This window comes from Aythya ferina, assembly GCF_964211825.1.
Source record: "Aythya ferina genome assembly, chromosome: Z".
Lineage (NCBI taxonomy): Eukaryota > Metazoa > Chordata > Aves > Anseriformes > Anatidae > Aythya > Aythya ferina.
Genome location: NC_140299.1, coordinates 59,978,329 through 60,002,284, shown reverse-complemented (window position 1 = coordinate 60,002,284; position 23,956 = coordinate 59,978,329). Strand labels below are relative to the sequence as shown.

The 23,956-nt window shown below is 38.3% G+C and overlaps 1 protein-coding gene across 8 annotated transcripts in view; it reads right to left on the bottom strand.

Annotated features, from left to right (window-relative positions):
- FER (FER tyrosine kinase) overlaps positions 1-23,956 on the bottom strand; it is a 190,207-nt gene that overhangs the window by 159,386 nt on the left and 6,865 nt on the right. For 5 of the 8 annotated variants that reach the window (XM_084504774.1, XM_084504780.1, XM_084504781.1 and 2 more), the window contains exons 2-5: positions 20,105-20,212; positions 15,284-15,541; positions 10,933-11,106; positions 6,974-7,073 (exon numbers count right to left, since the gene is read on the bottom strand). In XM_084504774.1, the coding sequence (XP_084360900.1) occupies positions 6,974-7,073; positions 10,933-11,106; positions 15,284-15,490 (481 nt within the window). In that variant the 5' untranslated portion in view covers positions 15,491-15,541; positions 20,105-20,212. Of the gene's footprint in view, positions 1-6,973; positions 7,074-10,932; positions 11,107-15,283; positions 15,542-15,650; positions 15,786-20,104; positions 20,213-21,335; positions 21,703-23,956 lie in introns of those variants that run through there. The other 3 variants (XM_084504779.1, XM_084504778.1, XM_084504777.1) reach the window with 2 other exon arrangements.

Genomic DNA, 23,956 nt, shown 5'->3' with positions numbered 1-23,956 from the left:
GTCTTCTTCACACTTCTCAAGCTACACGTGCAGCATTTTTGCTGTTAGATTTACATCAATTTATATTTGTACAGTTTGAAACAAATCTTAGAATTCTATCCAATTATCTATTACACACTACAGAGCAAGACAGACCAAAACTCCAGTCTCAAACTCCTCAGCCTGGTCTGCAGTGTGAGTAACTAAGCAGAACAGGGGGAGAACTGGCAGGAGTGTGCATCCTCTTCCCTCCCTTCTCCAGATGTAACTCAGACCATGATGTACGAGCACAGAACAAGTTATTCTCCTTGAGCACTTCAGAAGGTTCCTTTGGATATCTCATCCCTCTTTTGGCTTATCCTGTGGCTTATGAAATAAAAATAAATACCTTTATTTTAAATTAAAGTCTGACTGTCTGACCTTCATGGTTTACTTTCCAAGAAAAGCCAGAAAGCTTAGCTTCAGATTTTCTATAATTTCCATTAAAACTTCACTTGGGTACCACAGCATTTGATTTCAGACAAGTTTAAAATGGAGAAGAAAGAGCAAGCATTAGGGCTTTTATTTTATTTAGTTACTTTTTCTAGAATAAAGTATCTATCTGCCTTTGAGAAAGGAGGCAAATATTGAGAACACTTTAGTCAGGGAAAAAACAGGTTTATTTTAAAATCTTTTTTCTTTTTTAAGTCTCAGTAATAAAGCATAAAGCTCCACCAATGCATCCAGTGATCTGTTAGACATTTAACAGTATTTATGACAGTAGTTTTTCAAGTAATTTCCCAGAACTGAACCTATCTTTCTATCTACATATTTTTCATCATTTCTGATAACAAAAATAATTCTTCGGTATTTTTCTGTCTCTACATTTGTTTATCAATACAACAAACCTCCCACATAATCACTTCCTTATTTATTTCAACTCTGAAGACACACGTTTTCAGAGCATTATTTCACTGTGCCTAGAAAAGAATGTTCCTTTATATTATTTGCTTGCATTACTCTACTGAAAATGTTTTTTGCACTTGTTAGCGAGATGGTTATGTCTTTTACATAGATCATCTTCTAGCGACATTTTTTTTTAAAGCAAGCTTGCAGCTTAGCCCCAGCAGGCAGCTCATCACCACCCAGCTGATCACTCACTCTCCCCAGGTGGGATGGGGGAAGAGAATTGGAAAGGTAAAAGTGCAAGAACTCACGGGTGGAGAGAAAGGCAGCTCACAAGGTAAAGCAAAAGCCAGGCACGCAAGCAAAACAGCACAAGGAATCCATTCGCTGCTCCCCATCAGCAGGCAGATTACACCAGTCTACACAGGACTTTTTATGCAAACTGCTGCAACTAAGCTAGGATTGTTTTGTTTACTTGTTTCCAAAAAAAAGATGCAAGCACAGTGCTGTTACTTAACAGCATTGTAACTTAACATGAAATCAAAAAGACAGAAAAAAGACAGGAGTCTAAGGTCTTTTTCTTCCCTTTGTACCTTGCAAGAGGCTTACATGAATATGTTTCTTCAACAATGAAAATCGTGCACGTCCTCCTCCACACATCTTAGTCCTGAGACGAGGATAAAAAGTTTTTCCCAAACCTTATCTACCAAATTAATGAGTGCAAGTAACAAATATTTTTCTGATGGGGACAAAACAAAATTATTTGTATATACTTACAGATTTCAAGTTTACAGAACACTGAAGACCTAAACTTCTGAGCTAAGAGTTAGTTCAATAGAAGATATTTGCTTAATGCATATCAGAAGTTAAGATAAACAAGGTACAAAAATAACAAAACAAAACAAAAAAAAAGCATCCTTATGAACTGCTTTAAGATGGTTGAGCTAATAAGCACCACTAAAAAACTCTTGCCAAGCTGTAAGTGCTAGTCTGTGAAGCCTGAAGAGGGTAGGTCCATGCTGCATGTCCACTTTGAGTGGAAACACTACGTGCAAGCTGGTCCCAAACTCCACCAGAAGTCACCAAGATCTCTTGTCACTGCAAGTCCCAGAGTTTCCTTCTCTAGAAGCTTTATTTCACATGCAAGGAACAACCCTAGCCCTTTCAAGCATTACTGTAGTGCCTGTGAGTTGTAACACTTGCAACTGAGTATTAATGTGAAATCCATCCAGCCTGCTGACATCTCTGAGACGGGCCAGTTCAGACAGCAGCATTTGTTCCATCTCAGAACACGTGACTTCCAGTCAAAAATAAATAAATAAATAAATAAATAGTAAGAGTTCCTCTGACCTCAGCAAAGCCTAAAGGCAACACACGCCACTAGGAAATGTAGCAGTATAATTTTACAGGCATCTCAGAATGAATGCACCAGCCACCTAATAAAAGCATTTTCTGGCCACTCAGCTATCACAAAGAGTAGCAGGACAATAATTTGGTTTAATGAAAGCTTTTTCAACAGCTTTCTTATTTATCATAGCTACAGCTTACGCTGTCATGAAACTTCAATATGTACCACAGAAGTCACATCAGTTCTGAAGTACTAAATCACAAGAGTCGCAGGGTTCAGAAAGCATTTTTCCAGCAGATGCAATGTTTTACAATGTACTAGGTGTAATATTAATATTTCTAGTCTCCTCTAAATCACAACACTGTCAGGGAACACAAGCCAATTTAGAGAAATTTCATATATGTACCTCCATTTTATACTGCTCTAACAGCATAAAATGAAATAATTAAATTCTACATTAAGAATTAATGTATTTTTCCTTTATTTCAGATCCATTCTATCACATTAGAACATTACAACCTAGTTCCTGTATTCAGTCAGTAATTAACTAGCAACAAGAACACAATAAACATCTGTACAAGAAGTATCTACATGAAAATTACAAATTTTGCTGCCTAAAGGTATTATATTCAAATTCAGTATGAACCTCCCAAGGCCAAATTGGCTCTACTCCAACTTGCAAAAATTAACTGATATAAAAGCATTATTTCACATTTTAACACATAATACCAAAATCAGCTCTACAAATACACACTAAATTCTAAAAATTAATGCTTTCCATACATATTTTTTAAAGTGTAATGAAAAGATCACATTTATTTTTTTTTCTAATTCATGTTATCATTTTCTTACTTAAGCTTTTTTTTCTATCTAATAGTAAGTACTCTTTAATCAAAAAAAGAAATCAAGAATTTAAAAACTGGAAATCTCCACAAACACATGCTGAACTAAATTTAATACAGAAGTACCACTCTGCAGAAATAAAAATAACTGTGAAAAGAACATCCTTACTTGGAAACTATTAGTGATCCAATCAACTAAGAGTCAAATTGTAACAAGAAATGTCTACAACTGTTCCACAGTTTCCAATTTATGAAACTTTTTAGAACTTTGTGACCTCTTCTTTGGCAAAGCCATGTCTTTATTATTTGTCATAAGCTTTGTTTTCATGTGTTTTCCTGCTGCAGCTAAGCCCACATGCCATGCTGTATTTCTGTACCTTGTTACTCAGCATCACTGATGTCACTGCAGCACTGTAGGCACAGCATTGTGCCCCATCTGTGACCGTCACTTGGGACCACTGCTGGAAGAAGTTTACACATCTTTCTTCTCTGTATCACACATTCAAAACATTTCAGAGGGCTGTCCCTTTCATAACAGAAAGACAATCTAGTAGGGTTTTTTTTTTGCGCTTTGCTCCAAATAATCCCCTCAGTTCTGCAAAGGAGCATGATGTGCATTCTTATTTTTTACAGAAAATCTCCACCTTCTAAAACCAGAAGAGGCTATCAGAATGAATAACCATTTCCCCAGTTGCTTAATTATACATCATTAGAGAGGCACTGGACTAGTTCAGCTCACTGACTTTACCCCTATCAGTTTGCTTTTCTCTCAACGCACAGAAAATCATAGAATAAAGGACTGTAAAAGCCAAAATCTGCCTATCAACCACGTGAGTAGCACCAAACAGATTGCCTGACAGACGGGGACTCCACACCCAAGCATGACGAGCCGGTCTACATTTGTGATTGCCATGGTCATCACGGGCCACAAAGGAACAGCAAATCATGGTTAAACGGGGTAAGGAACAGACGTGATGAACTGGTGGTTCCAGACGGACACAGCGTGCAGACGCTGGTGGTCCTGACAGGGCAATGCCGTCCAGTCTCAGCACCAAGCAGCAGCCAGGACTTCGTGGAGTGCCCTCTGCAACTCAGCTGTGCCACTGCTTCCCCAGCAGGGACCAAGCAGAAGCACTGCAACAGGCAGGTTTCCCAGAAAAACTCCCCGGCCACCACCTCTGCATTTCTCCAGATAGGAGAGCAAATACCCCTCCATAATGAAGCTCCCGTACCCTTCAGAAAGCAGTTCCATTTCCTCACTACAGAACCACTTCCCTACCCAAACTCTCCAGCAGCTGCCTTCCCATTGCCCTAACACAAACAGAACCAGTACTTAACTGGTACCATTATTCAGTGCTTAACCCTTACTCTTACTACCCTTCCCACAGGTTCTCCTAGCTGTTTTCAGGAGGAAGCGAAGACAGCTGTAACTCCGCATTAAGGCATCGGCATGTTGATTCCCTGCGACTGTCCTGTTAGCTGCTGGAAAGTAGGACACACAGTAGCTAAAGTTTACTGCACTGTAGCTGCAGAAAAATTATTATAAAACAACTGCTACTGATTAAGATCACTTCCAATAGTCTCTAACTCTGCCAGTTAAATCCTCTGTTGTAGGTGTTTAGCTCAAAAATTAATTTCCCTTTTAATAGCTCAACCAGAAAACATGTAAGCATCTGTTTTCCCAAACTAGAGACACACTTGTACCTCTTTCAGTAGCAGCTGTATTAAATTTACTCTCTTGGTAGAAGACAAATTCTCTGTTACAAAAAGTCACCAAATTTCTAAGTTGTTTTATCTGCAAAATAGAGAAGTTCCTACATCACCCCATTGTGTAACTTGCTTTGGTTTTCGTGTTGACCACTTCCATGCACAGGTGCTAAACAGACTTAAAAATAATCTAGCATGCAGAAGCCCAGGTGCAAAGACAAAGTCGTATTTCTTGTGGAGCAGCTGTCCCCTCCTGCTCCAGCCAGGAGGAACCAGGCGCCATAACACAGATTCAGCTTGCCAGAGGAATGGGATCTGCAAAGAATCACATTGTACAGAAATGGAACTGGACTGGCTCTTTGAACATCTTTCTTCTAAGGGCTGGTGCGCAAAGATTTTCATTGTTTTCTTTAACAAAGCATTTTTCAGCTTATTTCTAATATCTAAGTAGGCCCCGCCACTGCTCCTGCATGCAATATTGCTTCCCTTGTTTTCAGTAATTCTGGAAAGCCTGAAAAACCAAACCAGTTTTTATGTTAACAAGAGGCATATCTCCTAGTAGCACATACTTTGAATAAGCACTAGGTACTCAACTAAGGCCTGCAGCAATGAAGCGTTACAATTTTAAGACTTCCCTAACTTGTTCATCCTGCAAGCCAGCTTGACAACTTGAGGGTGCAGAGGTGCAGAAACCCACAGAAATACCATTAACAATAGTGACAGAGCTCAGTTGACCTGCAACTGATAGACAACCACCATAGCTCCTCTACACTCCCACAACCACAAAGGTATTTGTAAACAAGAAGATGGCCTGTGGTGCAGCAGGGGCAAAACACTTCTGCAATTCTTGGAAGAAAAACCTGCACGGTTTCTCCGAAGGTCAGAGGTTTGTTAAAGTAGATCTACAGTAACACAGTACTGAAAGTTAAATCAACTACGAACTGTACTAATGAAAGGCAAATACTAAAGAGGAGCAGAAAAGAGAAGGTTAAGGAAAACCACTGGAGTAATAAGTGCCTTAAAAATAGCTTTTGTTTGTTGTCTATCTAAAGAAATATTAATTCAGTTAATCATAACCACATCAAAACATTACAGTTGCTGAACAGCCAAGGCAGTCTTTGATTTTAATGGGAAAGTTTCATGCATCAGGAATGCAGATGCATCAGAGCTATAACAGGAAGATGGGATAAAAAGAACGTACTAGGATCCTAACACCCTATTATATTTTCCATGTTACATACTATACACTCCCAAGTTACAGAGTTACTTGGAGATAAATCTCCACATTAAAGTAACATGTAGAAGGCAACTGGGGAACTACAGAAGAACAACTGAGAAAGTATTTACATCCTCAAATGAATACATGCATAAATAAAAAAGATACGCTGAAGCTAAGAAGTGCTAAGTACAACTTCTCCTACCCACGCTGTTTTGTCTTTATATTCACTTATCAACAATCAATCCAAATTTTAGACAAATTTAGAAAGAAACAACCTTTCAGCACTGATAGGGCAAGTTAACATAATTTTATAGTCATGCAAAGTGGTGAAGATGGACCTTGATGGTAAAGTTGGACCTATATTTATGTACTGTCATGCAATTAATTTTCTTTAAAAAAATAAAACTTAGCAAAGCAGGTAAGACCAATTATTAACATGTTCCAATACATAATATAACAAAGTCTCTCATTGATCCAATCATTAGCATAATTCAATGGCAGTCAAAATTTGTGCAGTTTGGACACATCATTCCCCAAAAAAGCTTTAAGGCACCTCAGTGTGCAGATGAATTATTTTCCCCTTTTCCTTTCAGCTCCATTCTACTAAGTGTCAGGAACTGATGCTAATGCCACTGCAGCAACCACAGTAGGTCACAGGATGCAAGGAGGCTGCAGCTGCAATGTACGTGAGAAGGAGTTGCAAGCTGTTTATCACTATTAACAGTTGGTATGAGCAATTTTACATTCCAAATGCATCCACTAAAGGAATGACAGAAGACCTGGACGACAGAGCTACCACTTTTTTTTTTTTAGGATTATCACTATTTTCATAACTTTTAGAGTATCTCCAAGTACACTTGATGACAGACAGCTTCGCTTACTTACTGAATGAGCTTTCACATTACAATTAAGTTGCTCAAAATAAAAGCATTACCTTGCAATAAATAACAGGAAGTAAAAAATAGATTAAATTAACCCAAGTCAGACACATACCTTTAGCCACAGCTTCTTTATACTTTTCTTTGGCAGAATTTACTTCTTTTATTAGTTGTCTATAGCTAGATTTTAGTTTCTCTAGTTCTGTCTTTGTGACCTTCAAGAAAACAGAAATATAAAGAGCAATAAGAATACTTATCCCCAGCATTAAAAATGTTAATTCTCTTTCACTAATCCTATGACTGGATTTACTTCCCAAAATAAGTATGTTAACACTTTCTGTTGTCTTGAGATAGTCTTAACAGGCTATTCCACAGGGTAACAAAATTTTTTAAAAAATCAACAAACGTATGGAATGGAACAAGATGCCTGGAACAGAGTCCCCCACATGGATCAGAGCAGTAGAGTGTAATAACTAAAAGGAAATCCAGCTTATTATAAACACTATTCTATTTCAATCAAAATGGAGAAAAGCACAAAAAAAAAGATGCTCATTAAACACACTAGATGAACAAGTTCTCTGCAAAATAAGGAATTATTTTAGTGTCTCAACTACCAAGACAAAAGAGCTTTTGGATATAGCATTTTACATAAACAGTTTAGAAATAGCAACTGTGCATGAACAGATCTACCTGTCATAAGACTTGAATTTATAAAAAGAAAATGTAAAAAAAGAGTGCTGTGGAACAAAGCACTTGAAGGAGTTTCTTTCCATCAGAAGCAGCTCCACTGATCACAACATTTGTTCAGAAAACTACAATGATGTTGACTCTCCTAACCCCAATTTTCATTCACTGTGTGAAAATTAGTGCACTATTCAGAAATACTCACAAATCATCAATTTGATAACAAAAGCTCATAACGAACCAGCCACTATAATACCAAAAAGGTGGCATAAGTGGTAAAGAAAATTAAAAACTGTGACAAAGCAATATATAGTCACCATGGAAGAGGAACTTAATCTAATGGAAGCACCCTCGCTGTGTTGACAAGGAAATCTGGAGTGCAGGAAAACTGCTCCTCATGCAACTAGCATGAAGAAAACTGGTGTTCACAGTTCTTCCTTTCTTCCTTACATCAGGCCCAGACACTCCTATTCTCACCACTACTATCCTCACCCACAAGAACAACATCCGGAGACTTAATGGAATTCCCTTAACAGCAAACAAGATGCTATATATAGTTTCTATTCCTGGGCTACCTGTGCACAGGTTTAACTTAAAGGCAAGAAATTTTGTGTACATTAGTCCCAAATTTTTATCTCATATTTATACATATTTATGCTGTAAATCGCTCACATCTGCTGTTATTTTAAATTAATAGAAATGGTATATGAAAAATAAACTTTATGGCAAACTTGTATTATAAAATTGTGTTAAGCAATGGATAAGAAGACAGGATTAGCTAGTGAACACGACTAACATACACACGGTAATGAATGTGCTTCTCTCACAAAAAAAAAAAAAAAAAAGTAAAATTTAATTAGGCCGCTAATACTAAGAAACTTTTGTAATAACTGTGAAATGAATTTTGCTGATTCTTAAACTGCGTTCTTCCACCAGAGAAAATCAAAGTGTCTCCATCTTCAATTAACTCTCAAGAAGGTAAAGTGGTGAAGGATTAGGCGACCTTATTGCTCTTTACAGATACCTTAAAGGAGGCTGTAGCGAGGTGGGGGTTGGCCTGTTCTCCCACGTGCCTGGTGACAGGACGAGGGGGAATGGGCTTAAGTTGCGCCAAGGGAGTTTTAGGTTGGATGTTAGGAAGAACTTCTTTACTGAAAGGGTTGTGAGGCATTGGAACAGGCTGCCCAGGGAAGTGGTGGAGTCACCATCCCTGGAAGTCTTTAAAAGACGTTTAGATGTAGAGCTTAGGGATATGGTTTAGTGGGGACTGTTAGTGTTAGGTCAGAGGTTGGACTCGATGATCTTGAGGTCTCTTCCAACCTAGAAATTCTGTGATTCTGTGATTATCCTTATCTCAATGTATATATATCAAGGAATTGCCCAACTAAGTAGCACAGCATTCTAAATTTTTTTTCCTCAAAATTCAAAAAGAAAGAAAAAACACCCAGGATCTTAATGGGAACTGAAATAAACCTGAAGATACAGGTTTTATTGTATTGTGTAAAAAGCATGTGTCCCATTGCCCTCAAGAATTTTACCAAAGAAGATTCCTCATTGTGCAGGTCTCTAGAATAAGAATGTATGATACATAAGTATTTCACCTGAAGGAAAAAATATATTTTTTTTTTGGCCAAATTGCCTGAAGATTATGAACTGCAAAGACACGGATATTTACAAGTTTTGGATAATGCCCTGGGAAATAATAAGTATTTTGTCAGCACATATAATGAAAACAGACATAACACCACAAAACACAAAAACTGTTTTGGATTTCTGGGAACCATTCTGTAGTGTTCTAGTGACACAGAAGCTTTGAATATACAATGTCAGCTAACAATGAAGAAACACATCAAATCTAACCAAAATGTTGTTCAAATGCTTCTTGGGAAAACCAGGAAGGCAGGAGCTGGGGAGGGGGTGGGGCAAGAAGGGAATTACAAAACCAGTGCAAGTTTATTCATCTTTCATCGCCATGCAGCCCATGATTAAAAACAATATGGTTTGTAATTAAATATTTGGGAAGTGCTTAACGTCTTAAAGACCTGAAAAAAGTCTTATTTAAAAAAACTGCATTTTGTTAACTGCATTAAGTTAACTTAATAGCACAATAAGTATGTTTTATAAAGTCTCCCTAAAACTCTACCTGAACACCCACCAGTCTTGCTTCTGCTGCACTTTATTTCTTATATTTTCTTTCTTTCCCCATTTCTCCATTCTCTATAGAATCATAGAATGGCTTGTGTTGGAAGGGACCGTAAAGATCATCTAGTTCCAACCCCCCTGCCATGGGCAGGGACACCAATAAATATAAATTTAGCATCTATTATTTCTAACATATGCCACCACTTTCCCTCCATCTTCAGTCCTGACAATTTCCAGATGCACCAATCCATAAGTGGACGCGATTATTCGGCCTGGAAATTCTATCAGATAAGCCAGCCAATAGATCAGATAAACCAACCATGCATCAAATAGGATGTACTTCTCACAGCCAATACCTGGGGAAGATGCCAAGATCCCAGCAGACTATTGAAGCAGTCGTAACAAAGCCAACATATTTAACATGATGTATGTTTAGTAGTAGTTTAAGGTTCTTCTTATAACCAGCCCACCAATCTTTTTCTCACCAGTCCACGATATTTGTAGTATATTACTCATACGTTATAATTATTTTACTCCAAATCTCTGAGTCTCTGATGAAAGAGAGAAGAAGCAGTGCTTTCCTTTCTCTCAGTAGACCTTTCAAACTATCAGTTTATTCTTTGACATTTGCAGCTAACCTTCCCCCAGAGCACCTGAATTGAACTGATTTCTGTCAGCTTTACTGGCTAGACACAATGCTTTCAACATCAGCAAGACAAGGGACTTGTAATAAAAAAGGTCCCGAAGCGCTCCATCTGCAGCCTTAATATTTGGTTTATATGTGATTTATATTTTAGAATAATAGAATAAGAACTAGAATCTCATCCCCACTCAAAACAGTGCGGATTGTAAGGACCACTCAAAAAAAAAAAAAAAAAAAAAAAACAAAACACCTTTCAGTGTCCTGGTCCCAGGGATTTCTAGAGTGAAGTGAGAACAAAAGAGGTGGCACAGGAAAGTGTCATGCAGAACATGCAGAATCATCCTCTACTGGAACAGCAACATTTCCGATGTTATCTGTCTAAATAAATTCATGCAGAATAAAGTTTTCCATCTCTGCCTTGTCAGCTAGCAAGGGAACAAAAACGTGAAGGAGATAACTAACATTTAAACTAGACAGCCTACATAGCACAAATCACCACTTTTACAACAGAGAAAACAGAACTAAAAAAATTCATCCTCAAGATATTTTTTTTAAATAAATTTAAAAGCTACAATTAGGCTAGAAAGAACAATTGAATAAAATACCTTGTACATCTCTGCTTCAATTTGTTGATGGACACCTAGGTAACTCTTCTTCACTTGCTGCTTATCTTTGATCATCATTGTAAGCCTATGCAAAGGCCCAGAATTAAGATCCTCTGCATGTGTCTTCATTATTTTGCTCAGCTGTTCTGTTTGTTGTACGACAAGCAACCAAGACTGAAAAAAAAAGAAAAGAGAAAAAAATCAGAACAGAAAAGCAGTCACATACTCCGGATTATAAATAACCAAACAATGAATGCAAACTGTGGGAAAAGATGCAACATTATTTAAAACAATTCAGTACAAAAAATAATTAAACTTCCCAAATTCACTTGAGATCTTTCAAAATAAAACTCTTGCTGCTATACCAAAGCCATGCCTTGAACTTGCTCATGAAGTCCTAAAATAAGCATCACAGACAAAAATACAGGACTGCATGGTGGCTGTTCAGCACTGCCCTAGCAATGCTGAACACCCACGAAAGCCTTCTGCGGATTACCTTCTCACCACCCCTAACAAGCACGCACTGGTGTTATTTGTCCTCCCATCTCCTAGCCCCAGTTACTCTGTTCAATCCGACTTCTTTGCCCTTGTCTAAGCACCTGACGGCAATATGCATTTGAGTTGCTGCTGTTTAAGAGGACACCATTTGTCAGCTGCTTCACGCAGCTGCCAGCATCAGAGCCCAGGCCACCAGTGGCAAAACTCAGGGAGCTAACAGGTTAAGAGGCACAGGCAGCTACTCATCTGTCACAGCAACTGAACAGCCCGCTGCACCCTCACCTTCATAACTTCCTTGGCCATTCTGTCAGTCAGTTTTCAGGGCAGCCTAACACACCCTGGCTTTGAATTTTGATTAAGAACTGTACGAGGAACACCAAGACTTTCAATGCACAGCAGAAATCAACAAAAAAAAAATAGAGTTCAGTTCAATTGCACGTATTTATTACCCTAAAGGACCCTGTCACACTTGGTAGATAGGAACAGTATTGGATTCATTAGACACAATTCACTACAGACTGCTGTGCTGCAGTTATAGTTTCCGAATGGCCATTTCCAAAACAATTATCAGTTCGTGAAGGCAGCCAGTATGCTAGTTTCACTGGCATTTATCCTACTCTTACTAAACATAATCCACCTTAAATCTTCACAACTTACAAAATTAATTTGTTTGGTAATTCTGGGATTTCCCTGTATCTTACACATAAACATATGTACGCGTTCATATATACATATATAAATCTCTCTATATAAATAAGTATCCCCATCTCTACATGACAATGCTGCAACTCAGAGTGGATTTTAGAGAACAGAATGAAAGTTAATTCCTGTATACATTAACCCATCTTTAATGTTTCCTTTAGCTGACAAACATTGCAGCGACTGGCACAGAGCTATCAAACTGCTCCAAGTGTGGTGCTGTAAAAGCTCGCAGACTGAAGCTTCCTGGTTGTATCTGAAAAGCGCCTAATCTCTCCATTACAGAGCACTTTCCCAATGACAACAGAAGCCATGTTGCAAAGCTTCGTACAATAAAAACAACATTAAACATCTGTATCAGAGCAGTGCATGTGGAAGAGTTCATAACAGCACTCTCAGAAGTCAAACAGTAGCAGGAGTCACGCATTTTCTTTAAGAGTGATTTATGACTGGTGAGTCAAGTATCGTTTCAATCAACCCTAAGAAGCACAGAAAAAGCAGATTTTCAACAGGACGGATACTCTAACGAAATACATAGTTTAGAATTCACTAAATAAGCCCAATTAATACTGAAACATAGTGAAAACCTGTCTATTTAAAAATAAATAAAAAAAATAATTTGCACATTTTCCCATTCCTTACATCCCTCTTTCCATACTGAGAAAGCATTGGTTAAACGGGATTTCTGTGTATTGTATGATTATCTTTTATCATTTTAAATGGCAAAAGTTAAGGTGAAAAGTCATAATTGGGGAAGGGCTTCAAAAATGGAGATTTATACGGAACAAAAACACAGCTGGGTGGGGACAGCAGAAAAGGCAAAGCATTTCCTTTCACATAAAAAAACACAATCCATCAAAAGCAATAAAATATAATATTGTTTGGTTTAACAGTATTTTTTAGACATATACGCGCACAAAAAAGCTTATGGGAAGCACTTAAAAAAAACCCTGCTTTTCTGGTGTTAGAGGTTCCCGCCACTACGCCTTCCAGGAAGTTTACTGCCTCTGCATGGAAAAAACACCGGACAGATTTACGCAAACAGCTCCCTCAAAGTGCTCGCTCTTACTGCATGCTTAAAAAAAAAAAAAAAAAAAAAAAAGGCAGAAAAGATTAGAGAGCTCAGAATTTATTTCCAAAACCACATTTGAATACCCAGAATCAAATATATAGTTACAGACTTTTAAATCTTAGGAGACATAAGACGGTAGATTTATGCCCCATAACAACTGGGTCAGATTTTGATTCTGTAAAATGTCAGAGACAATAAGTGTCATGAAATAGCGAAGTGTATTAGAACAGTGGGAGTAAAATAACCAAACAGTAATTCAGGTATTTTAACTGCCAAAACCAGTGACAATGTATCACCACATAACCTTGAAATCCAAGCTGACAGTGCAATTTCAAGGCAAGCCCATACAAAAGACCTATCAGTGGTATATGAATACTTTTGCTGTTATGCAAACATGCAGAGATCAGGGATGGGGCTTAAGAGAAAAACAGCACCTCCTTAAAAGAAAAAATAAAAGGAACAAAAAATAATCCTGAAAAAATAACTCAAGTGCCAACATCCAAAATGACTTCAAAACGTGACACAGATGCCTCTGTTCAACACATAAAGAAAATGTCTTAAGACACACCTTCAGCTTCTAAAAGTTCATTTCTCATAGGGAAAAAAAAAAAAATTTAAAAATCACTCAAGTGGCTAGGCTGAACTGGCCAATTGAAGTATAAGGGTCACAATGCTCAGGACCCTGGTGCCAGTACTTCTTTACTGTTCTAGCTCTAATCCACTGTTTCATTGCCCAGAAGAGTTGCAGGACAGCTTAGCAAGCACATGAAAACAATCCCAGTGGGGCAGTAATAGCAGGAACGACTAAGCATACCATTAATTCTGTAAAAAAAAACAACTGTGGGATATGACAGTAGAAAGTCTGAAGAAAATACCTGACTTCTGCCATTATTAGTCTAACAAAAATGCTTTAACATTAATTTACCAAAATCATCACAACTGTGTATAAGAAGCGTAGCTAGGTGAGTAGCATTTCAAGTACACCACCCAGACACACAGATGAAAAACAAATGCAGCTCGCAACTTACATTGCAAGTATTATTGTGCGAGGCAGGGGACAACAACAGGACTAATTATAGATACGCACTGTGCAGCGCTATTTTGGGGGCAGCTGAAGCAGTCTAGCTGTCTCAGTGCAGCTTTCACATCACACACACAGCCACTGTACTCCAGTATCAATCTAGACTGCTGCACAAGGAGCACTGATGTTCCTGCTGCAATGCCATAGCTGGCATTCAAGCAGCAATTCCATAAGCCCACTGCATAAAAAACTGCTTTGTCTAAAATTTAACTTGACCCAAAAATTGTATTTTCCTGCAGAGTAGAAGATCAGGATTCATGCCAGACTGAAGGGGCTGTGTAACCACTGCTGCAGCAGAAAGGACAGATATTGAATAAGGCACTAAAAGAGAATTGTTTTCTCTCATCAGGAAGGAATCCAAGTCAGAAGTGAAGCTTATGAGCAGGTGAAACAGGGAAGTTTGCTTCATCAGTACCCTCCCTGTACTTGCTCTAAACCTGACCATTAACAGTTTGCGGGAAGGACAGCCTTACCTTTATAAAAAGTCAACACAGTAATTTTAAATGGGATGCAAAATAACTGCACAATTATGAGGAACATCCTGAATTAACGTTTTGTTTTTACACCACATACTGTGGTGTGAATAACAGGCGGAATGCTAAGCTTTGCCTTGGTTTCCTGGTATTTTTCTATTTCTGTCACAAATTCTATACAGCATAAACAATAGTTCCTATTTAACTGTCTCAAAAGAAAGGCTTACTACAACATTCCCTATTTTCAAAACACTAAACAAATTAGCAGCCTCAACCCAAAGCCCTAAAATACCAAACTTCAGAATCCAAGATTCCAGCTTAGTTAATAATCTCAAAGTAAGACTGGAGTTCAGCTCCATGACACTGAGCTCATTTTAAACACTTGGGCAACATTAACTCTCAAGCAGCTGAATCAACAGGAATCCAACACAAACTAAAATAAACACACCAAAATCCAGCTTCTTATCTTATTCAACTCTTATTTCCTTAATGTAAGGATATTACTAATTCAAAATACTTCAGTCTTACCTTGGACACGTTGCTGATATAATCCAACTGGCAAGTGCTTTCTTTATCTACTTGATTACAGAGATTCTGTAAAGTAGAGGCATACTCTTTATCACTTTTTACACGCATGACCATAAATTTCTTCACCGTTTCCAGCAGTCGTAGTTCCCAGTCTTGCAGTTTTAATAAAGCATCATGAGAGTACTTCAGGTCACTTCCAAACCCCATTTTTAAGGCACTATATACCGCACGGGTGAAAATATAGGCTCTTCACCACATCTGTAAGTAAAACAAGGTTCATGAGATCCAAACAGAAGAAAACCTTTTAAACATTACAAAGAGCAACTCTTAACGTCTAAATGCTGAAATAACTTAGCCACAGGACTACCTAACACCGCGTTGACACAGACAGAAAGGTCAGAGAAGCATTTCAAACGCCAAGCTGAACTGAAAGAGATCCGATGTCCTCGCTGTCACTTTGAGCTGCCAGCGTCACTTCAGTTTGTGACCTCCAGTTTCCCACCTGTAAAACAGCAGCACAATGGCACCTCCGTAGCTGAAAGGGGAGTTATGAGGGAACACACTGATGCACCTAAGAGACACTAAACAACACACTTATTTAATCAAATAAATATACATGAAGCTATCTCCAGACAAGAACTGCCATTACACTGCTTCACTCCTGGTGACCCAAAATACTTGATTCTAGTGAATACCGTCCTAAGGACATAAAAACCTCCAAATGAACCATCGGTTCTCAGGCACTGCATCTAAAGTAAATGGATAGCTAGAAAATTACTGCTAGTTTCGTCCTAAACATTGCATTAACAGGTACTAGAGTTGCAGAGTCAACCTCCCAAAAGTCGGAAAATATCCCAAACCAGGTTCCTGTGCAACCTTCCACTGTTCCTGGGAGAAACATATTAGTGTAGAGTTCTTTATTTCTCACATTCTTCCCCTAAAGCAGTCCAGTCTCATTACACAATATGAAATCATTATTTGATATCATCACTAGATAATCTGATTAAGAAGTGCCACATTATAAAGCCCTGTAACACAGCTGCAGGTCAAAGACACATATCTGAGCTAGCTGTAAAACATGATACACACGGCCACATCTGAAACCACATTTATTTCCACAGACTTGTATACAGTTTTGTAACGTGGGCCAAACCCTGTTTTCTGTGCATATACCAAAAAACTGTTTCCACACTGATCAGCTTAAAAAATGGTAAGATAAACTTACATGAACTGCAATTACAGCTCTAGACTACTGTACTCACACTGCCTTTGCATTACCTACTCACCAGTTCCTGCACTCCAGCTAAGCCATAGTTCTTCTGAACACAGAGGTACTCATTTCTTCATAGGCTTTAAACTGCCACTTAGATTATCAGTGTTTTACAAACATTAATAGCGTCATCTTCTTAGCAGCCCAAGAGCTGAAGCAGGACTAATACAGAGAGACCCGAGACACAGAAACTACTGTTGGCATTATCCTCACTAACCCTGGTATTCACAAAGCTCAAAGACAGACCTTTCAGGGTGCCTATCATTTCAGCATACTGAACATCTAGAACAAAGATGTTATTGACCTCAGTTACCTAAAAGTTTCAGAAAATTTTACAAGTCAACAATCTCCTACAACAATCTCCAAGGTAGCCTGACTCCCAAAACCATTCCTCTCTTTCTGCAGTTCCCTGCCCTTCCAGTAAATTACAGAAAAAAATCCTCATCCACTATGCATAGAAATGCATGCAGGTACCAGGGTACAAGCCATGGTACAATGCTACGTAATGAAACAAAAATCCCATGAAGAAATGATGAGCAGCATTGTGTTATTATGCATGTAGACAATACAGGCACGTGAAGGTTATGAGAGCAACCTTAAAGCTATCACAAGCCTCCATATGCTCGTAACTTTGAAGCCACGCACTTCAGCCAGAATGCTGCCTGATGGCTAGGAGCTCAGGCAAACAGCAATCCTGAATTATTTATACTGGTTTATTTATGAAGGATGAACTATGCTTTATTAATTGCATTAACATTTGCACAGTTAAAGTTTAAGAGTAGTCTTACAAAAACACTGATAATTTAGTAAGATAAGTGAAAGAAAAGATCTTACAGCATCTACTTACTGACGACTTGTGCTTCCCTCTGTGATTTCTCAACACTCTTTAGACCGACCTCCACTGCTGTGACCAACCTCATTTTTCTCCTAGCATATTTTAGCACATGCACTAAATCTCCTAGCACATTATCAACGTGAAAAGCTGTAGCTCTATTTTCTTACATCCCATTCAGAAAAGATGGGAACTGAATCTCAAGTTGAAGTCGTGTGCTATAAAAGGCAGGAGGGCAAGGGAAGGGTAACATATTCTCAGCATATGATATTTCAGTCTGCTTCTAGTGACTCACTATGGAGCCAGAAGATCACAAAACTGAACAGAACAGATGATCTGCTAACATTTCACTGCAGCCTGCTAATTCACCCTTCACTAAGTAATAATTTGATTTTTTCAGACTACTCTAGTAGATGCCTGAGTATATAGACAAAACCTGTATGTATACTGGATGTTGATCTTCGGTTTCAGTTATTCCCTTCACCACAATAGATGCACCACAGGAAAAGTTTGTTTTACAAAGGTGATAAAATTCTGATTTGGTAAGATGAGCAAGGGCAAAGTTTCAGAGCCCATGATTCTCAGCTCAGCCTCCACGCCTCTTCCTTGAAAATTTAGAAGGTGTCCCATCAAAAAATTCAGCTAATCTCAGGCACTCCAATATTATGGAAGCAAAGAAGTTGTGAGCAAGTATCCGAGATCTAACCTACTTAGCCTACTACGAGATCTAACCCCGACTCTGCAAGCACTGACTAGAGGCAAAACTGAGTAGTGAAATGAAAAAAGTAAATTCAGGAAAAAGTTACTGTGGAACCAGTAGGAGATGCAGGGAGCGTGACACACAAAGGTACTTCCTACTCCTCCAATGCTGAGCATTTTGAGATGGTCTACGTACATACCTCTAAAATTAGTGGATATAGAAATTAGCCAATCAACATTTGGTAAGTTTTAGTAGTTATAATACATGCCAGAGCCAATTCCAAGGAAACTAGACATTCTCTTTTTTATCACAATTCATAAAAAAAACTAATCATTGAGAGGTACGAAGCCCTCCATGCACATTTAAAAATGCAAGATGAGCAACCACTCCTTGAACAGCTCTAAATTTTACTGCATTTACCGAAGACAGCTTGTGACTTGTCTCAGCCACCACCACAGCAATGTGGTCAGGTTCTAAAACAACGATGTTAAAATTTGTCAGACTCACAGTCGAAAACTTCTATGACAGCCACTTAATTCTTCAGTACTGCATCACTCCGCTCAGCAAATAAAGACGATACTCTGGCATTAGTAGTCTTCCTGGATTCCAGAACTGAAGAAAGTGGTTTTCGCAGCCACTCTGCACTTAAAGATTACAATCTACCCCCATCAGAGGAATGGACAGGAATGGACACAGTGAGTCAGATCAGAGGTACCATCTGCCTGACAATGACCAAAAGCAAACAAGGAGGGAATCCACATCATCCATCAAACAAGATGCATGCAGTATCATTACTCTACAATTAGCAATCACATTCTTCTGTGTATTTCATAGAATCACAGAATCATTAGGGTTGGAAAAGCCCTCCAAGATCATCTGGTCCAACCATCCCCCTACCACCAATGTCACCCACTAAACCATGTCCATAACCACCAGGTCCAACCTTTCCTCGAACACCCCCAGGGACGGTGACTCCACCACCTCCCTGGGCAGCCTGTCCCAGTGCCTGACTGCTCTTTCTGAGAAGAAATATCTCCTCATTGCCAACCTGAACCTCCCCTGGCACAACCTGAGGCCATTCCCTCTAGTCCTATCACTGGTTATCTGTGAGAAGAGGCTGACCACAGCAATATATTAGAGAAGACACAAGTTGTTAGGGGTGTGAGGGCATCCTGGGAAATACTGTTATATATATATGCTGTTCTTGTGGTTTTACAGTATGAATGATGATGAACTTTCAAGGCCACAATAGGCAGGAAACTGATAAGCCACAAAACAAACACATCAGACCCCCAGCTAAATTCAGAGCAAGGAAGCACAGCACACATCTGACCCCTCCAGAAGAAGGAATATGCAATGGGTCACTCTTGACCAGCTATCAGCTCCTAAGTGTATGTGGACTCCAAATTGTTTAGCAAGATTATCTCAAAGGCCTTTTCTAGAAACATTAAAAATACTGAAAAAAAAAAAAAAAAAAAAAAAAAAAAAAAAACAGAAAAAGAGATGAGGGCTTTGTTTCAGGAGAAACAAATACTCAAATTCAAAGTTTCCATACTGATAAAGCAACTTCATGAGATGATCGATTTGTTACATAGTCCACCTCCATTTCTGAACCCCAGGCTTACAGTAGTTATTTTCCATCAGAACTAGGAAATAAATCACTCAGCCCTCCCTCCACACCCTAAATAAAAATTATAACATTGAATTTCTCCTAGTGTACAATCTACTCGCAGAACATACATCATCACAAAACATAAAATATGTGCTTTACCCAACATTTGTTTACACTTCCCACTTAACCAGAATACTATCTTCGCATGCATTTGATGCTAAATGCATGGAACAGAGTCAAGAGATGAACTAATGCTCCCATACAGCCACTGTCACCAATAAACATCCAAAGCAGAAGCATAAACGTAGCCTGATCATTTCAAAATTGGTCTGAAATATTATTCTACCCAAGGCAAAATAAGCAGCTTATTTTTAGGATTACATTTCAGCAAAGCATAGCTCACCTACCTTAAAAAGTATCCCCAACAAACGATCCTTAGTACTACTTCTCTATAACTCAGCAGCTACTTCTTCTGATTTTCACTTTCAGGAATATACTTTCACTTTCCAGGAGTTCTGTGAAAGAAAAACAAACAAAAAAATGCATTTTTTATTTCAGCATTGTAAAATATATTGCATAAAATAAATTTAGATAAATTGCTTCACATTTTCATTTTCTAACTTGAAAATATATTTAAAAAAAACAGTTGAGGAAAACAAAAAGAAATTCTCAAATGACTGCAAGTAGTGGTTTGCTATCACTTTATTTAATGCCTCAAAATCACGTGTGTAGTTTTTCTATACTCATGTAACTGACAATTTTATATTTACAAAAAAAAAGTTCTTAGAAATTTCTTTTGATGTTCTTTTTATTTTGGAAAACTAAATAAATACATTTATTTCTGAAATTTGCCCTGGATAAAACTAGAAGAAAATCCATCAATAAAGAAAACAAAAGCATGGGAAAACAGAATTCATTACATGAAAGACAAACTTCATAGCAGTATTTACACTGGTCTATAAGAAAACAAGTAGCAACATGAGAAAGGCACCAAACAAGATAAAGAACATTTATTATATAGCTCTAATTACTGCAATACATATAACAGCAAGAGGTCATAGAGCTATAAAGACTACAGCACTCCAACTTCAACCTGCAACTCTGGACTGCAATCTAGGCAAAGGTTGAATTTTGAGGTTTTAAAAGCTTTAGACAAGATATTCGATATTGATTTAACATATTTACAGCTTTAAATATGTTTAAAAAAAAAAAGACAAAAGGAACTGAAAGACAAACACCCTGCGTAAAGCTAAAATTCTCCAACTATTTTGCAGATTATTTTTTAACTGTAAAACAAAGCATTAATAATGGACATACACATTTTTTTAAGCCTTACAAAGGGTAGTTTTAGTTCACATTCAAACAGGCATTATCTAGTATTCCTTTCTGGTTACTTAGTGACATTCTAGAAACAAAGTCCTGCTTAACATAAATATGAAGCTTTCTCTCTCTATGACCAAAAATAGCAAAGACTGTAAGTGATGCTTACATTCACTCACTGCAAGGAGACAGCAGCCATGCAAGCAGATACAAAGGAGGAAAAAACAGACCAAACCAGAATCATACAGAATTCAAAACATTTTTAGTAACACATACGCAAACATTAGTGAAAAATTGCAAAGCCCAAAATTCAACTACCTAAGCAAGTCTCCACCAGGAAAGAACTACCACCAAAAGCCAAAGATGAAATAGCAACATTTGGCTCCACTCCTCCCATCACAGACACAAACCAGTTAGAAATGTCAGAGTGCCACTGGACAGAAAAACTTTTTTTTTTTTTCTGCTTTCAAACGGGACACATGAAAGTAAAATGTGTGCTACCCCCAACACTTGAAGACATTCAAATTTTAAGCAGTCAACCTGTACAAGAGCTGCACGTGGTAAAATGACCTTTTCTGAAAATTCCACTTACTAAATGAAACAACAGACTAGAGGCACTGAAACACGGACAAGCTGTATCTTCCGTTCTCTGTACACAGGCAAAAAGCACACCTTGTTATAATAAAAAAATAATAATTAAAAAAATTACACCTATGGTAGAATGGAGATTTTTTGTCTGCCAATATAAAAATAAAACACAACAAACTGGCTCCCCCACACACACACCCTCACCCCCTCCCCCCCAATAATTCCAGTTACTATTATCTTTCCAAGGCTCATCTAATTGATTGGGAAATGCCAACTAGTACAGGGAAACATAAAAAGCTTTGGTCAGTAAACTAACCATAGAGCTCGCTGTACGACAGCACGGGAACTTTTTAGAACAAAGTTGTGTTTGCCATTTCTGGGCTCAAACAGAGCAGAACCTAAAAGTTGCAGCTTGCTTCCTCAATGCAACAAACCACTAGATAACAAAGATGCAAAAGAAGGAATTGAAAGAAAATAAGGATAGAGAAGAAAACCTAGATGAACTCTCATTTTCTAAAATTATTGCAGAGGCAGTTAAAACCAATACCAAGCCAGATCCTCTTTAAACTGGGGATATACAAGCACTTTCTCCAAATGAAGCAACAGAGGAGCATTTAAAAATAACAAATTTTAAGAATTCACCAGAGACAGATACCATTCTGTAGAAGCATTAAAGCATCAAGTATGGAAATAACCAAACTATAGATTCTACAAAAACTTAGTCTTAAAGTAACTGCTGACTACTACAGTAGAAAGGAATGAAGAGTAGAAAATACACCATTTTTATTAATGATTTTTTTTTCAGAGCTTACCAAGGCTATCAGGAAAAGTACAACAAAGTCTGACTACCACACCAGGCACTGTGTTACAATCATGCTAAAGAACCTGTAAGTTGGGATAGGGTGAAAAAAATGAGTGTAGCACAAAGTCTCGCTTCCCAGTTTGAGGTGTTCTTTGAGGGAACTGAGCAGCTGGTGCACGAAGGCGTTGGACATGGAGCAAAGAAAAGGGTTCTTACAGGTTTCAGCTGGGTGTCTCACAGAAGCTGTTACAGAAGTGGAGCTCGAGGTTTCCAAAACACGGCTCCACAGGGGAGGAAGCCAGAAGCATCAGCAGAATCTGAGCCAGGACTCGTGCAGCTGTTCAGGCCGGTCACCTGCATATCTACCATTACACACAACATCTCTGGTTAAACCTGCACGTGGTACAAAACCATCTGCAGTTGCAACAGATGCTTTACTACAGAAAGCTGCAGAGGAACCCCGGGATGCTGAGCAACGGGCATGTCAGACAGCAGGTGAAACCGCGTGTCAGTAAATGCAAGGGAACACACTGGGAGGGAGCTCCCTGGGAGAGAGCTTAACACCACAAGGGAAAAAGGTCGGGGCACCTCTGAGCACACATCTTCAGAAACGTTCGTCCAGTGCTCTGAAGTGATCAGGTTAGATGATCCAGATTGTCAGATTTTTTTGGTTTTATTTTTTAACAAAGGTTAGAGAACACCAGAGAGTATATCCCTATTTTGCTGATACGTTCATGGTGTTCCTGTATTTCCTAATTACTCTGTCTCATGAAGAACATCAGGCATTAGAAAATACAGGCAACACTGATCAGAGTACGGAGCAGCTTCTGCACAAAGGAAGTCAAGAGAAGTTTTTAGCTCACGAAACAGATTAACTATGAGGTGTCTGATCAAAGTTAAAAAAACACGATAGCACAAACTGGCATGACACGTCGTATGTCTGAAGTGTTTCCCAGAAGAACATGGGAACATCAAATGAAACTTTAAAAAGTTGCTCTTAAATACTTCTTCGCCTAGTAAATAATTAAATGCGACTATTTAATGCCTAAAGACATTTTTGAGACCAAGAAACAGACACAATCAAAAATTATTTTTAAAAAATCATGAAAAAAGAAATCTCCTGAACACACAACTTCTATCTCAAGACATCTCTAAAATGCAGAAGCAGGACAGATAGGTCAGAGGAACAATTACTCTACATCTGTGGCAACAGTCCCTCCTTATCTAAAAGCAGCAAGCACCAAGCTAGATACATTTCACTTGATTGCGTACAGCCAACCTCACACACTGAGGACACTCACACTGTCCTGCGGATGTACGGAAACCATGGTTTGCCCTACCAGCTCTTCCAGCTCTTATCTTATTGAAAGAACATGGAAATAAGAAGCAGCAGGCTCCATTCGGGATTTACACTTTTCAATGACACAAAAAAAACAAAAAGTTAAAAATAAACCAGGTAAAGGCCCAGAAAGAAGATCCTGGACCCTCTCTGATTACAGCCGTAAAACACCCTTTTTTGCACATGCAGTATTCATTTGCCCGAAGGAAT